We start from the raw sequence: 15626 nt of genomic DNA on the forward strand, positions 1-15626 counted from the left end.
GGAGTTTGCATATCTCACTTGAGACCTGTCTTTATTAACATTAACAAGTTTTATGCCCAAAATCCAATTTTCTATGGAAAAAAATATTTCTTCAGCATCTGCCAATAACGTTCCTTCATTAAGGGCAGATAGAGCTCAAAGAAAAACAAACCTCTGCCTTAATTTAAAATTGGTTCTGTGGCTCTGAAAGCCACCTTCAGCCTTTCGAAAGGTGAGACACTGCAGCAGGTGCCTGACACAGCAGGATCTTGTACTGAAACCACAAGAAACATGCATTCACACACACTTATTAACAAAACTATTCACTTTATAGTGTTGTAGCAGCTTTATAATAATTTTTATCATGAACTAAAGGTGATAAACCAGAACTCCACAGAGGTTCCTGAGGGAATGCACTTGACACAGATGACAAATATGCTCCAAAAAAATGTCTTCTATCAGAGCTGAAGTTTATTCAAAAATTTAATTAGAAGTTTTGAAAGTCACAGGAAACTTTCAGTCAAGGGCTATAAATCAGCAGCCAAAACAAAAATTAAGACAAAAATCAAAGAAAAAAAAAGAGTTAGAGGCAGGCAACAACAGTCTATGTTAAAGACTGCAGTACCCCAGGAATCCTAGCATCATAAAAGTAACCATATAAACAGGACAGCAAGCTTCAAGGGATAGTTTTAGCCTTAGCAAAGGCTTAGGGATGCCCTGATGCCCACACCTACCCTGGCCCAACACCCTGTCGTGAGGCTGCTCAGCCACCAACAGCCTTAAGGACTGACAGCCATTATTAAGGTTGGCCAACAACCAGGCCAATACCATCCACTCTAAAAACTGAAGTTAAATGAGGAGCTTATGGCTAAAATTCACTCTGCACTGATGTTTGACAAAAATCACACAACAGCATCGCTGCAAATGCTTTTTCCTCTAAGACAGAAAAGTCAACAGTTCCAGCTTTAGTGGGTCCAAGTTGCCTTGTGCAGCACCAGGGACTTGCCACCTCATCAGATCAAACCTCAATTTCAAAACTAATGATATACAATTAAAGATTCTCTACTTTACAAAGAATGGGGAAGAAAAAACACATAATTCGGTAGCAGCGCTGGAAGTTTGCTGCTTTGTAGGAATTCCGAGGCGAATGCCAACACTGTGCCTTCCTCCACACACCACCCCCATGCATCCAGGGAGGCTTTTAAAGGCTGAATACACAATGCTAATCCCAGCGAAGCAAACAGCTCAATGGGATTTGCATATGCATACGGATTAGCTGAAAGGCAACGATTTGCAATGCATTTCGGAAATGGCTTTTGAAGAACCAGCTATGCTAATCATCAACTTTGATGTTGAAAATGTGTTTGTTACACAACAGAGAAGGTTACAAAAGGATTATGTTTATTACACCAGTTTTAAGTGTTTGATAGCTCAGACAAAAGCATCTCTTCATTATAAGGGGGAAAAGCGGGATCTTCTCTTTAATAAATGCTCCTAAACACACCCAGAACAGAATGAAGTTACAGAAAGGGCATTTTCCCTTCCCTTTCTGTCTTCAGACAACACATCTCCTGGGTTAGCTCTTAATCTTCCACTCATCAATATAAAGCAAGCACAGTCATTTTCTGCCAGGAAATTTAAAGAGAAATCCACAAAGGAAAGTTAAAACCAATGACCAAGGGGAGACATATTGAGGATAACAAAAACAATAAATATCCAACTTTGGACATTTCACTCTGCCTTCTGTATGGAGAAGCTGGACAGAAGATGGTGAAAGGCAGCAGACGAGGTGAATGAGCTTTAAGATTTGTCAATAAAAAAATAAGAAAACAAGGTCAGATTAAATTATCAAGCCATAATCTTAGAAGCATAACAAAGAGCACAGGAGTAGGAAGAGAGACAAAGATATCCTGGGCAAGGCAGAGCATCCCCAAAAACTTAGCAAATGAGGCAGAGTTTAGACAGAACGCTTAAAACAGAATCAAGGAAGCAAGGCTGCTGCTGTAAAAAAGCGAATATAAACAGGCACTTAGTGGAGGTCACGCTCTGCTGAAGCCCTTCCTGGCCCTTACCCAGCCCTGTGGTAAGTTCCACTACAGCATCGTTTTGCAGCTGTTAAGAATCCTCGAGCTAACAGGTATCACCAAGCACTGTTTCAGTTTATTTATCTGTAAATCTTCCCCTTTGGACACACCTTGTGACCAAGCCCTGCTAGGAGCCATGCTGTGCCAACAGTTTCCTGTTCAAACCACTTGGCTCAGAAAGAATCACAGAAATTGTCACTGCTCTTTTCAGCTTCTGCTGCCAGCTCTGTCAGGAACTGCAGCATGACATTTATTTATTACTTATTTCTATCCTGTTTTTCCTGATATCCCTACTGAGAAAGGCAGAGATTTGAAAAATAAGGAATTTTCAAACTTCCTCCTTCTTCCAGAATTTTTCACTTGTTTTTAAGAGGAAACTATTCCTACATGCTTGCTGGACACTTCACAGATGTGTTTATAACACACATGAGTTTATCAAACAGACTGATTCTGCCTCTTACTCTTAGATCTACTTAAAAAAAAAAAACAAAAAAACAAAAAAACCCGCCATTTACCCCCAAAAGACTGCCTTTGTTCCTGCCCCAGAATTTCAATTAGAGTTTACATTAAAGAATATTACTTCACTGGACTAATTCTGAATTGTCAACACTGAAAACCTGAATACTTTTACATTTTGATGAGATGTATCAACATTCTTGTTGCCATTTAGTGAAGAATTTGTATATGTTGAACTACGCCTTGCATTTATTGTGCTCTCCAAAAAAATTTAACAGCTGACACCTCTTCCATAAAATCAGCAGCTTTGCTGTAGATTTAAAGTAACCTGCCTTACTGCATACACTTCAAATTAAGACTTAAAGGAAGACTTAAAAGTTACACAGAAAGTTCTGCAAGGATTATGGTTTTCTACAAGTCACCTAGTGAATGACACACAACAGCTAAAATCAAAACCTCCCTGGAACTCTTACTGGCATTACATAATTTGACTCCTCCGTGCTAATTACAGCACTCCTTAAATGCCATTTCCTGGACTACAGCTCCTCATCCCATCATTTAATTCCAAGAATGAGAAAAACAGATGCAGACAAATCACTGGAAGATGTCTTTTTTTTCCTTCACACACTTCTGAATCCAGGTGCAGGGATGAAGAAACCTGATGGAGCAATACCAACCTCAAAGTGCCCAAAGCCTGCAAAGTTGCTGCAATTTTCACAAAAAACTGGCAAAACCAACACGGCAGTGACATTGGACAGCCACCGAGCACAAGGGGACCTGCACAGAGACCTCGTAAGTCCTTGTGGATAACAGAAAAAAATCCTGAACTGTAATATGTAAAGTGTGAAATCTGGTTAGTCAGTCAGAAAATAGAAAACCAAGGATTTGGATCCATTTTCCAGCCCAATCCTACTGATGCTAACTGCTCGCCAGGATGAAGGTTTCTTCACACCTGTTTCACCAGGCACTGCACAATTCATAGAGCTCATTTCAAACCTTTCTATGTTATATAAATGTCAGATATTGGATCATGTCCTCCTACTTATTAACACAGGACCACCTACAACAACATGAAGTCTAATTTATGCCACCAGATTGTGCCATCTACAGGAATGGGGCTGAGAGATTACCTGGCAACCAGAAGTTAGGTCTGTGCAACCAAAAAGAGGCATCAAAAAAAAAAAAAAAAAAAAAAAAGTGGAGTGAAATTCTTGTTTCCGAACTAAATCACGTTATTTCTTAATAATCAATAGCAGTTACAGACAGGCAGGAATGGTAAAGTAAGTGTAAGGGGGCAAAGTGTGAGCAAGGGCGAAGTTGAAGTAAATTCAGACCAAAACACACACGGAACCACCTCACACAGGAAGGGTGACCAGATTTGTGTGTTTCTATCTTTTTTCCCGGCCGACTTTGGCGGCAGAAGCGCTCGGCGGTCGCGGCGCGGTGACACAAAGCGCCTCACGCCGCCGCCCTCACAGCTCCCTCACGGCGCGCCGACAGCGCCCCCTGGCGGCCGCTCCGCCGCGCGCCGCTGCTGCCGGGGAAACGGAATGCGGATTAATTAAGAGCAAAACGTTAATTTCTTTGCCTTTTTTAGAAAAATTAAAACTTGAAAATGAAACGGCTCGAAACGAACTTAAAACCGAAACGGCTTGAAATGAACGGGGGCTTAGAACGAGAGCGTCTTGAGCGTTTGTTGCTCCGGGCTAAGCCGTAATGTCGAGGGAAAGAAATTGACGCCCTCAGGTCTCTTTCTCATTGAAAAAAAACCCACAAACCAGAAAAACACAAATACCTGGACCCATCCATTCAAAATATTGACTTCCCATTGGTTTTGAAGCACAGAGGGCCTGCCTAAGAGTTATTTAGCAGGCTGATCCAGCCCATGTGTGAGCAGCCCGAGCGCTCATCAAGGCTCATCACTGTGGATGCTGCATTCCTGGGGGGTCTCAGCCGAAATCCAAGGCATTCCCAGAGCCGAAGGAACTGCTGCCTCATTCTGCCCTGCCCTGGGCTCCACACCATGCCAGCCTCCTGCTGCCCGGGCACAGCATCCCTCAGGCCACATGCAGTGCCCCAGCGAACGCCAGCTCCTCCCAAAACAGCTGTCAGGATGGGACCGAGATTTATTTACTTCCCATTAGGCTGATTAACATTTCCTAATGAAAACACATCTATAAAAGCTGACTTGATAATGCTGATGGCAAGTGACAGCCCTTGCCCACAATCCGGCTGCACAGGGATTGATTTGTCATCTCCCATCCTTTAACAGAGAAATGGTGCTTTGAAGTTCTTCTCTTACATGCCTTTGTTGAACAAAACCACGTTAGAAATATTATTTGGATCTGGAAACAAAGTATTTATGTTAAATTTTTTACACAGAGCAGACATATTTCTTAATAAAACATTAGTTAATTTGAAAAAAAGCATTCAAAAATACTGGCAGCAGCACAGCACCAGAGCAAAGTGCAAATTGTGAGGCAGCAGTGGCTTCTGCCATCACATACCTGCAACTCCTGCCTCAATATTCACAGGCTTCTTTTGGGCAGTTTTATTTCAAAATCTGGGTGTGGCAACTATCCAGATGAGGTATAACCTCTTTGGTTGAGCTGCTAAGCTATAGAGGTTCAACTCTGAATCCAAGTTCGACCCAAACCCTTCTGCTTCACACCCCGTGATGCTAATGGTAGAATTTTATCCTCTAAATATTTGAACGTTTTCTGTTTTGTGATGTCAGAGAATCGCATGGCCCCCAGTTAAATGGGTCAGAGAAAATCCAAACATAAAGCACGGCAAGATGTGTAGTTATGAATACACCGTGAACAGAAATAAAAGCAATTCTCATGCATTAATGGTACATCAAGCTAATTCAAGAAGGCTAAAATCATTAAAAAGGCATCCTGGGGCAGTACACAGTCATTACAATACTGCGCTGACAAGAAATATTAAAATAATCATTTCCAACGTCATTGATAGAATCCGTTCTGATAAGCAGGGGGAAACAATTCTCTAATTCTTAATTAGGAAATCTGAAGCAAAATGGATCTTATTAGCATTTATCTCATTTTTAAACTGCAATTCCCCTGTTCAACAATTCCAAACACCAAAAAATAAGAAAGGATTTATCATCCTCCATTGCTGGGCACATTATTAGGCTAAACCCCTGGAACCTGCAACTTTTTTATTTCAGCCTGAAATTCAGGGCCTGCTTGAGCAGCTCCAACTCCCAAGGTATCTGAGATTAAACTCCAGAGAGACATGGCTGAAGGTTAAAAAACAGCCTCTAAAATAGCCAAAATCCTGCTTCATATCCTGCTTTCACTTCACTCAGCATTCCTGTTGCAAAATATGAACCAGTGGACTTAATCTTAAGGGTCTTTTCCAACCCAAGTGATTCTATGATTCCATCTCTGCTACAATCAATAGTGAGCTTATCAGCTGTAATGAAGCATTGGAAATGAGGTATTTGGATTTAACTGAAGAATAAAGGGGCATTTTCATAATAACAATAATCATTCAAGTTAAATTATTTTACCACTCAGCTGTAGAGAAAATGGGAAATGAGTTATCACAGAAGAATCATAACAGATGACCACTAAGAGCTCAGAGGCTGCTTGCTGGGGGACAAATTAGAAATTTAATTTCTAATGTGTATGCAACGAAGGAGTAAAAGGCTCTTTAATGCCATTTCCAATTTCTTCCTCCAAGTGGTAGGTCTACCTCAGAGCAAGGCACAACACACAAACAAGAAAAATATCTTAGAGAAAGCTTGCAAACAGCCCAAACTAGGAATTGTTGTCAAAATCCGCTAATTGTGTGCTAATGGAACATCCTCAGGTGGAATTTTTTTCCTGCCATCAGAAAACCCAGAATAGTTTGGGTTGAAAGGGACCTTAAAGCTCATCCAGTCCCACCCCCTGCCAGAGCAGGGACACTTTCCACTATCCCAGGCTGCCCAACTAATGGGAACCCTCTGAAGAAGCCACTAAAAATCATTAAAGCTACACTGAACCTGAACGCCCCAGAGCAGCACAAACCAAGGGATATTTAATCAAGTGCTCCCTATTAACAGCTTGCACTGCTCATTCACACCCCCTCAGTTAATGGGGTTAAGAAGTTGCTTTGTTTCCTGCTGAAATAAACAGCAAAAATTATCAGGAATTGGATTCGGTCCCAGACATGTCTGGCAAGTGTAACCCATTCATACTGAAGCATTTCTAATCCTATTAGTTGGCAAATATTAAGGAGTTGGTTGGCTGCCATGGAGGGCAAAACAACACCCTGATATTTCTTAAAACACATGATCTCTGTCAATTCTTTCTTACAACCAAAATGGAGCAGAGAGACAAACGAGCCTCCTGAAAGCTTACAAGTTTATCACACTAGCTTTGTGCCAAGAGACTTCTCTCAAAATGTCTCTGAAAAAGGGGGAAAAAAAACCAAGGAGGAGACTGCAGACAGAGCCACAAACACCATTACGCGACTTGGAATATATAATTAACAATCTAAGTATAGCTAGCACTCCAAAATAAATGCGCTAACAAAACCCCCTAATGGCTGTTTGAAACTCCTAATCAATATGGGAAATCTAGGCAGTAAAAACAGTAATTTTTGCAACTAGTTCTAGAGAAAACAGGGAGCAGAGCAAGAAGATGCAGCTTCAAATGCTCTTCTCAGAAATCTGACCAACAATGGGTAAAAAAAGTGTGCATGTCAGTATTTTCCATTTAAAACTTAGCATGTTTTCCCTTTTTCCATTTGAAAATTATAATTATTTGCCTTTTTTCTCCATGTAAACATTAGGATGCATTGCCTTTTTAGTCCATGTAAAATTTTGAAATTTTTGCCTTTTTTCTAAAATTTGAAGTGTCTTTTTACACATCATTGCAAGGCGCTGATGTGACACTGCCTCACGTAAACACAGACAGAGCAGGACTTTGAAATGAGAGGCTGGCAACAAACAAACCACCAGAACTAAGGAACTCTGAGAAGTATTCAAACTTAATTAAGAAGGTTTTTAGACAGGGAAAACTGCTGTGGTGAGGAGCTGACACATTCAGCCACGAGAGGAATCTGTTGAGAAGAAAAGCCAGCAAAACCCCATGGACACTTGGTTGAAATTCCACTAGAGGGGGCACAGAGCCCATCTCATACAGCAGCTCCAGAATCAGGGAATCACAGAATATACCGAGCTGGAAGGAACCCACGAGGATCAAAACCCCCACACAAGACTTTCACAGAATCCCAGAATGGGGTTTGGGTTTGAAAGTACCATCAAGCTCATCTCATTCCACCCCCTGCCATTAGCAGGGACACCTCCCACTGTCCCTGGTTGCTCCAAGGCATGTCCAGCCTGTCCTTGGACACTTCCAGGGATCCAGGGGCAGCCACAGCTTCTCTGGGCACCCTGTGCCAGGGCCTCCCCACCCTCACAGGGAACAATTCCTTCCCAATATCCCATCTATGTCTCAACTTCCAACACCCCATGAACACCATGGTACTCAAACATTCCATTTTCAGCTACTCTGCAAAAACAGCCCTTCAGCCTCTCCACGAGCACTACGCCAAGCCAAAGAAAACTTTGCTAAAATCAAACAAGCACCAAGGAAAACTGGAAATTAAATAAGGACTAAAAATAGCTTAAGATACTTAAGGCTAAATGTGCTGTTAGAGAACACACCAGTGTATGTCTGCTATGTTCAAGTGCTGTATTCAAGTCCACCTTAGAAAACGCAAAAAACCCTAAAAACCAGCATTTTCTTTACCAAAGCAGGCAAAGATCTGAGCTATCACACATGAGCCATGACTTAAAAAGAGCAGCTGGAGCCCTGAGGGATGTGCTGGATGGAAAAAGGCAGCTGTACCGTCATGGAAGACTCTCTCCACGTTGAGCCCATAGGTGGCACAGGTCTCGTAGTAAGTGCATCTCTTGAGGTCATTCGACAACTTTCTGGCTCTGGCATCGTCGATGACTCGGGGGTTGGTGGAGCTGATAGCATCTGCACAATGACAGGAAATAATCATTAAAGGTCACTGGAAACACCCTCTTGGAATTCAGAGTTGCAGAAGGGTCAATGAGGTTGGGAAAGACCTCTGAGATCCGAGTGCAAATATCACCCCCTGGTCACCACTAAACCACGTCCTCAGCTGCCACATCCACATGGGTTTGAAGCACTTCCAGGGATGGTTCCAACACTTGACAAGGCTTTCCATGAAGACATTTTCCCCAATTATCCAACCTGAACCTCCCCTGATGCAACCCGAGGCCATCTCCTCTGATAATGACCAATACCCAATAGTGAGTTGAAATACAAACCATGAATCAGGGTGCACATCACTCTAATTTGACATTTCCTTATTAAAAGCACCAGTACACTGATTCTAAAATTCAGGGGGAAAAACCTCCAATGCTTTTTGCTTTCCTTAAATATATATATTTAGCTCAGTTGTTGCCGAAAAAACCCAAAACACAATCACATGAAAGACCATGAGCACTGATGTAAAACATATTTAGGGAAACAAGTCAGTGATTACTACAGACATGTCAAATGATTTTTTGACCTCTGTAAATATCAGTGACTTATAAGTAACTATAGACTGTGAAATATTAAACACAATGTATTTTCAAGAAACAGACCTTTTTATATGTATATGTATTATACGTATATGACTTTCTCAAACTCTGCTGTAAAAGCATCCATGGAGATATTGGGGGAACATACTGCAAAGCTGATAAAAATGGTATTTTTCTAAACAATCAGACTTGGTAATTCTCTCCAAGAGTTTCTTTTCATGAAAGCTGAAAATTGAAAATTCCAATTTCTAGAGCTTATCCAGAGGAGCTGAAAAACCTTTCAACAGAATGGATGAAGGAGAAGATTCTTCTTTGCTCCATCATAGTGATGAACCCTACAAAGTCATAATCTTATGAACAAATCTTGAAAAGAACTTTTTTCCCCCAGGAGTTCCATGTTACTCTTCTGCCCCTGGAATCCCGGGAAGTGTCCGAGGCCAGGCTGGACAGGGCCTGGAGCAACCTGGGATAGTGGAAGGTGTCCCTGCCCAGGGCAGGGGGTGGCACTGGATGATCTTCAAGGTCCCTTCCAACCCAAATCATTCCATGATCTCACAACAGGCACCAATTTCAGCATTTTCAGCTGCTCAGGAAGCCCTCCTTAAAATCTGCAACTGACCACAGCAGCAAAACTACCTTTTTTCTGGAGAAAAAAAGCAGCACCTGAACTTAAATATGGAATTATTGCCTTGTGCAATGCTGTATTTGAAACTCAGACTTGGGCATGAAAGGACCAGACTTCAACTAATGTTGTCATTACCTTCTCATCAGATTCAATTAAAAAAATAAAGCAGGAATTTGGAAAAGCAGAAGCCTTTCTTTTTTTTTTTTTAATCAGCAGAGGGCGCTGATAGCATTTAACCAGAAAGGAATTTATAGGTTTCAGTTCCAGAACACCACAGCTTCCTAAAGTTTGCCTCGTTGTTCCTAGGTGCGTCAGGCTGGGGCACGGAGCTGGCTTTGTAAGTGAGGGGAGAAAATCTGGAAGCATTGGGCCAGTGGTAATATTTTGGGAAAGATTTCATTTCATGTCTTATTTCAAGAATACCAGTCAAAATCAAGTTGGAGCAACCTGGTCTAGTGGAAGGTGCCCATGGCACAGGGCTGGAATTAGAGGTGCTTTAAGGTGCCCTCCATCCCAAACCATACTGGGATTCTATGAAATCAAACAGGTATATTTCAAATATGTATTTTAACAAGTACATTTATGTATTTCATATATTTTATTTCACTGTTGAAAACAGACAAAAAGCTGTATTTTTTCCTGATACTTATTCCTAGAATTAGCATCATTTCCATCTTTTCAAAAAATCCCCTTTTGTATCAGTGCTGCAACAGAAAATAAGCTTTTCTTTTTCTGGCAATAATGGGAAGGAGATGGAAATCCATATCCCAAACAGTACCCCAGTGTCAGAAGGGCACCAAGAAAAAAATATTGGAGAAATGTTTCCCCTTCACCTTTTCAACTCCAGCTTCAAGCCCCTTCAAAGCAGCTTCTTTCTCCTTTTTGGTGTAGTTTCTGCTGTCCTAAGACTTTTTCTGTTCCTACTTCCCCTTTTCCTTCTTATCATCTGTTTCCTCCCTCCAGCTGGGCTGTGATTCCTCCTTCCCTGCTGCCCACATGTCCCCTCTGTGCTGTCACCCCTTGGCAGGAGGCAGGGCAAGGGCTGAAAAAACTGCAGGCAGACAAAGCAGCAAAAAGCTTCACAACCACCCCTAAAACCACTGGGACACTCTAAAAAGGAGTATGCCCAAAACTGAACCAACAAGAGCAACTCACAACACCTGTGTTCTGCCTCTAACACAGAACAAAACCTGGTGATACCCTGAGAAAGAGATATTCCAGTGGGAAGGAACTTAAAAGAAGTGAGGAGCAGCTGAGGGAGCTGGGAAAGGGCTCAGCCTGGAGAAAAGGAGGCTCAGGGGAACCTTGTCGCTCTGCACAGCTCCTGACAGGAGGGGACAGCCAGGGGGAGGCAGGCTCTGCTCCCAGGGTACAGGGACAGGAGGAGAGGAAACACCCTCAAATTCTGCCAAGGAAGGTTCAGGTTGGATATTTTAAAAAAATCTTTCCTCACAAAAAGGGTTGTCCAGCCCTGCCACAGCTGCTCAGAGCAGTGGTGCAGTCACCATCCCTGGAAGGATTTAAAAGCCGTGTGGATGTGGCACTTGGGGACATGGTTCAGTGGTGGCATTGGCTGTGCTGAGGGAACAGTTGGATTTGATGATCTGGAAGTTTTTTTCCAACCTTAATGATTCTATGGTTCTGTGATCTACAGTCAGGAACAGAACAGCTTCAACTCTTGTGTGTCTACCCAATGCAGCAAACAAACTACAGTGTGGGAAACTGGTGAAATATTAGTGGGATACACTGGCACAGCAAGGCAGAGAATATTCAAAAGATCACTCAAATGCCAAAGAAACTGAAATATTTTTAATACCTTTCCCTTGCTGTATTTCCCTGTAGGACAGCTGCTATTTCAGAAGGCAAAACTGGGGGAGAGGTTGACTCAGGTGGCAAAAAGCTGCATTTCCACTTGATTTACAGAGGTCTCCCAGAGGCACAGCCTGAGGCCAGGGTTCAGCTCTGCTTCCTACCATGCTGCTGGAGGTTTTCCACCTCTGATCTGTTTGTCTCTTAGCAATGCTAAGGGTGTTGAACCCTTCCAGACTGCCGAGCACGTAGAAACTGGTTTGACTGCAGAACTTCCTTACACAACTGATTCACCTGCCCAAATTCAACAAGAGCACCTCCCTGCTGAGCAAGAAACCACCAGGACCAGCAAGCACAGAAATTATTATTTCAAAGTTCCTTGCAAATCACAGAATGCTGGAATGGTTTGAGCTGGAAGGGACCTTAAAGCTCATTGTGTTGCACCCCCTGCCATGAGCATGGACACCTTCCACTATCCCAGGTTGCTCCAAGCCCTGCCCATCCTGGCCTGGAACAGGGATGGGGCAGCCACAGCTCCTCCAGGCAACTTGTGCAGGGCCTCCCCACGCTCACAGGGAAGCATTTCTTGCACATATCTAACCTAAATTTCCCCCCTTTCACCACTGCTGGAGTCCTACACTCTCACAGAGTGCTGCCAGGACATTTGTCTCCCACCCCAAACCAGTCCTTGCAACACCACAGCCCCATAGCAAAGGGGAAAGGGCAGGGCATGGCTTTGCCAGCTTGGAAGAGTGCACGGGGACACAAAAACACAGCTGGGAATCAGAGCTGCACTTACCCTGGGTGCCCACCAGTACCATTGGGATTTCACTAGTGTTGCGATAGTTGGCCATACGGCTGTAGTAGTGGTAAACAGTCTGGAAGCTGACTTCATCCTCCAAGCTGAACACAAAGATGACAGCATCCACCCACATGGCAAACTGGGATAAAAACGGAAAAGGCAAACAGAGAAGTGCAGTGAAGAGGGGGAAGAAGAAAAACTGAGAGAAACTGTTCTTACCTTCCTTCGAGGGAAGTACACATCAGAAAAACTCAAAGACAACAACCAAGGCCTCAAAAGGCAGATTAGGCTGCTAAAATGATGAATCTCATCACCCTGCAAGCGATGGGGATCTGGGGTACACAAAGCATTTCCCCACAACAGCATCTCCTCTTCCCTGGGGTGCATTACTACCAGCCCAACTACTGTCAGTGCACACTGGGCTCGATTCACAGCAAACACAGCAGGCTGAGCTTGCTGAACGTGTGCATTTGAAATGAGCAACACTCATCTCCAGTGCTGACTGAGTCCCCATGCTGGGATTTGCATGCATGCATGCTGATGGTGCAGGTAATGCCAGGACAGCCATTGCTAGGAATTCTCACATCTTAATCCATGTCCAAAAGCATTAATTTTGGACTTCCAATTCTTCACCATACAGACACTCTTAATTGAGCCAACAGCACCAAGTGCCTCGTTCTGCTTTCAGTGTAAGAGCAAACTGCTCTCTCTCAGCAGCAGGAACCTGCTAAGAGACGTGCAGGTGGCACAGGCCAAGCCAAGGTGCTCCTCAGTGACCATGCAAGTGAGAAGCTTTTAGCTCGTAAGTGAAATAAGATTGTTTAAAGAAATTTCATTTAACAGTGAACACAAACAAGACGTCAAAAAAAACTCCAGCTTACCTCACTGCCTTTATTTTTCCCTAAGTGACTCCATTCCTACCCAAATTCAGAGCAATGGAAACAAGCTTCAGCCAGGGGGATTTTCATGCTCTTTGTTATATTATTACTACAACGTGCCAGGAGACACACTGAACAGAGGGGGCTGCAGGGAGGTTCACTGGGGAAAGGCTCTGCATATTCATGATTGTACGGAAACCAAACACTGTTATGGTGTAAAAACACACAAAAAGTATTTTGAGGTTTTTTAAGGACAGTCAGGAGGACCATCTTCCAGAGGGGAAGGACAGGACTGGTTACACACAGCACAGTCACTGCCAGAATAAGGTCAACCACCACACTGTTTAATGTGAACTGTTCAAAGCAGAAGATGCAACCAGAGGAACTCTGAGGCTGTCATCATTACTTGGGTAATGTGGGCTTGGGCCTCATTACAGAATGGTTTTTATTGACTGGACTCAGCAGCATCATGCCAAGGACTCTTCCCAACAACTGCAATATCCTTAAGGTGTCCCTTTGGAAGTCAACAGTCTCTCTAAGCCTTCTGAATGTTTGATCAGTGTTCACAGCAGCCTTCTAATAAAGATCATTTTAATACAATCCACTGACTTATACAATCAGTTCCGCCAGACACAAAACATTTCCAGTAAATCCTTATTTCTATTTTCATATTGAAATGCAGCTTAATCTTTGTGGTTATCAGACCTGTGGAATGAAAAACCAAAGGAATTTCAGGAAATACACACAAGGTCTGGAAACCCTGGATGTCTTATCCACAGTACTGTGCAGGGAATGGCTTGAAACAAGGATAAATCAGCTGCCAGTAGAGAAATCCATTCTAAGACTTACTACTGTGAGTAAGCAGAGCTGTTAGTTGAAGGCAAGCCTAAAATCAAATCATAAAAAACCCTTTTAAATTAAAAAAATTGCATGCAGCAGCTCATTATAGGTCAGTCGCTAGGTTAATTTGGTTTTACAGTAGGAAATGAAATTATTTTCATCTTTGAACCATTTTATCTTAGGCAAAGAAAGGAGAGATCATAGACCCAGAGAATGAGTCTTCAGGGAAGTTTGTTTTTTCCCCCTTCCTGCCAAAAAGAAGGGGACAATAACCTGGGGAAATACCCATGACCTAGTGCCAGGAACTCCACAGTTCAGCTCCTTACTTACTGCAGTTGGAATTCAGTCCCAATTATTCACAAACCCACAAGCAAACTTTTCATTGCAGAAATTATTTAACAGATTAAAGATTTTTAATAGTCATGTAACTTGAAATTACACTCAAAAAACTCCACAGGGAATTTACATGAAACCCTTGTGCACAAAGGTGTAACAGCACTGACACCTCAAGCCTCTCCATCCTCATGATTTGCTGAACAACAAATCTCAGCCACTACAGAATCCCAGAATGGTTTGGGTTGGAAAGGACTTTAAAGCTCAACTCATTCCAAGCCCTGCCATGGGCAGGGACACCTTCCACTGGACAGCAGCAATGAAAGCCCCAAATTTACCTAGCACCCACCAGAAGCACACCCCATGCTGCTCATCAGTCTGCAGTCAGCTCTTCTGAGCTCTACAAATGCTGTGCTTTGGGCACAAAACCATCTCAGCTGGCTGCATGTACCTTTACACCTCCACTGCTGACATCTTCAGAGGAGTGAATGTTCTCTATACATCACAGGCTGGAACCCAGGGGGTGCTCCAGCCAAATCCCTCCCAGCCCCAAACAGAGCTTTCCTTGTTGCTCCTGCTGACATGGCTGCAGATGTGCCAACGACACTCGTTTTTTTTGTCCTCTAACTTCCTTCCAGGATGTCTCTCTCAGTCTCCATTTCCTCCACGTCCTTTCTCTTCCCCTTTGTGCTGGCACCTTCCCCCATGCTCTCGCCCTCCTGGAGCTGTAGTGGTGCATTGAAACCCAAGCTGCTGCTGCTGGCACTTCTCCCTCTCAGCTGTTTGGCGACAGCACAGTTCCTGATGCTAAATTATTGCTTGTTCGGAAGCTGATCCCTCCCGGAACAGCCAAGCAAAGCAAGGCCAGCAGCAGCCAACACACAGGAAATCCTGCCAGTGCCCAGGTGAGGAGAGGTAGAGGAGGAGGAGGATGCTCAAAACAAGGAAAACGTCTGAAGTGATTTAAGCATCACATGAGCAAACTCCTACTGAAAAGAGAGTAAAGGTCAAGCACACAAACCCACAAGTGTCTTCCCCGAGGCAAATGGCTTGGACAGGCTGGGACAGCTGGGGGTGTTCAGCCTGGAGAAGGAAAGGCTCCAGGGAGAACACAGAGCCCCTTCCAGGGGGGCTCCAGGAGAGCTGGACACGGACTTTGGATGAGGGTCTGGAGTGACAGGACAAGGGGGAATGGCTTCCCACTGCCAGAGGGCAGGGTTAGATGGGATATTGGGAAAGAATTGTT

The 15626-nt window shown here is 43.4% G+C and overlaps 1 protein-coding gene across 9 annotated transcripts in view; it reads right to left on the minus strand.

Moving 5' to 3' along the window:
• The window catches only part of AGAP1 (ArfGAP with GTPase domain, ankyrin repeat and PH domain 1), a 305386-nt gene that overhangs the window by 176078 nt on the left and 113682 nt on the right, over nucleotides 1-15626 (minus strand). For all 9 annotated transcript variants that reach the window (XM_085065825.1, XM_085065826.1, XM_085065822.1 and 6 more), the window contains 2 exons: nucleotides 12327-12468; nucleotides 8384-8518 (listed from right to left, as the gene is read on the minus strand). In XM_085065825.1, the coding sequence (XP_084921951.1) occupies nucleotides 8384-8518; nucleotides 12327-12468 (277 nt within the window). The remainder of the gene's footprint in view (nucleotides 1-8383; nucleotides 8519-12326; nucleotides 12469-15626) is intronic.

This window comes from Lichenostomus cassidix, chromosome 7 (assembly GCF_008360975.1).
Source record: "Lichenostomus cassidix isolate B80296 chromosome 7, HeHo_3.0, whole genome shotgun sequence".
NCBI classification, from domain to species: domain Eukaryota; kingdom Metazoa; phylum Chordata; class Aves; order Passeriformes; family Meliphagidae; genus Lichenostomus; species Lichenostomus cassidix.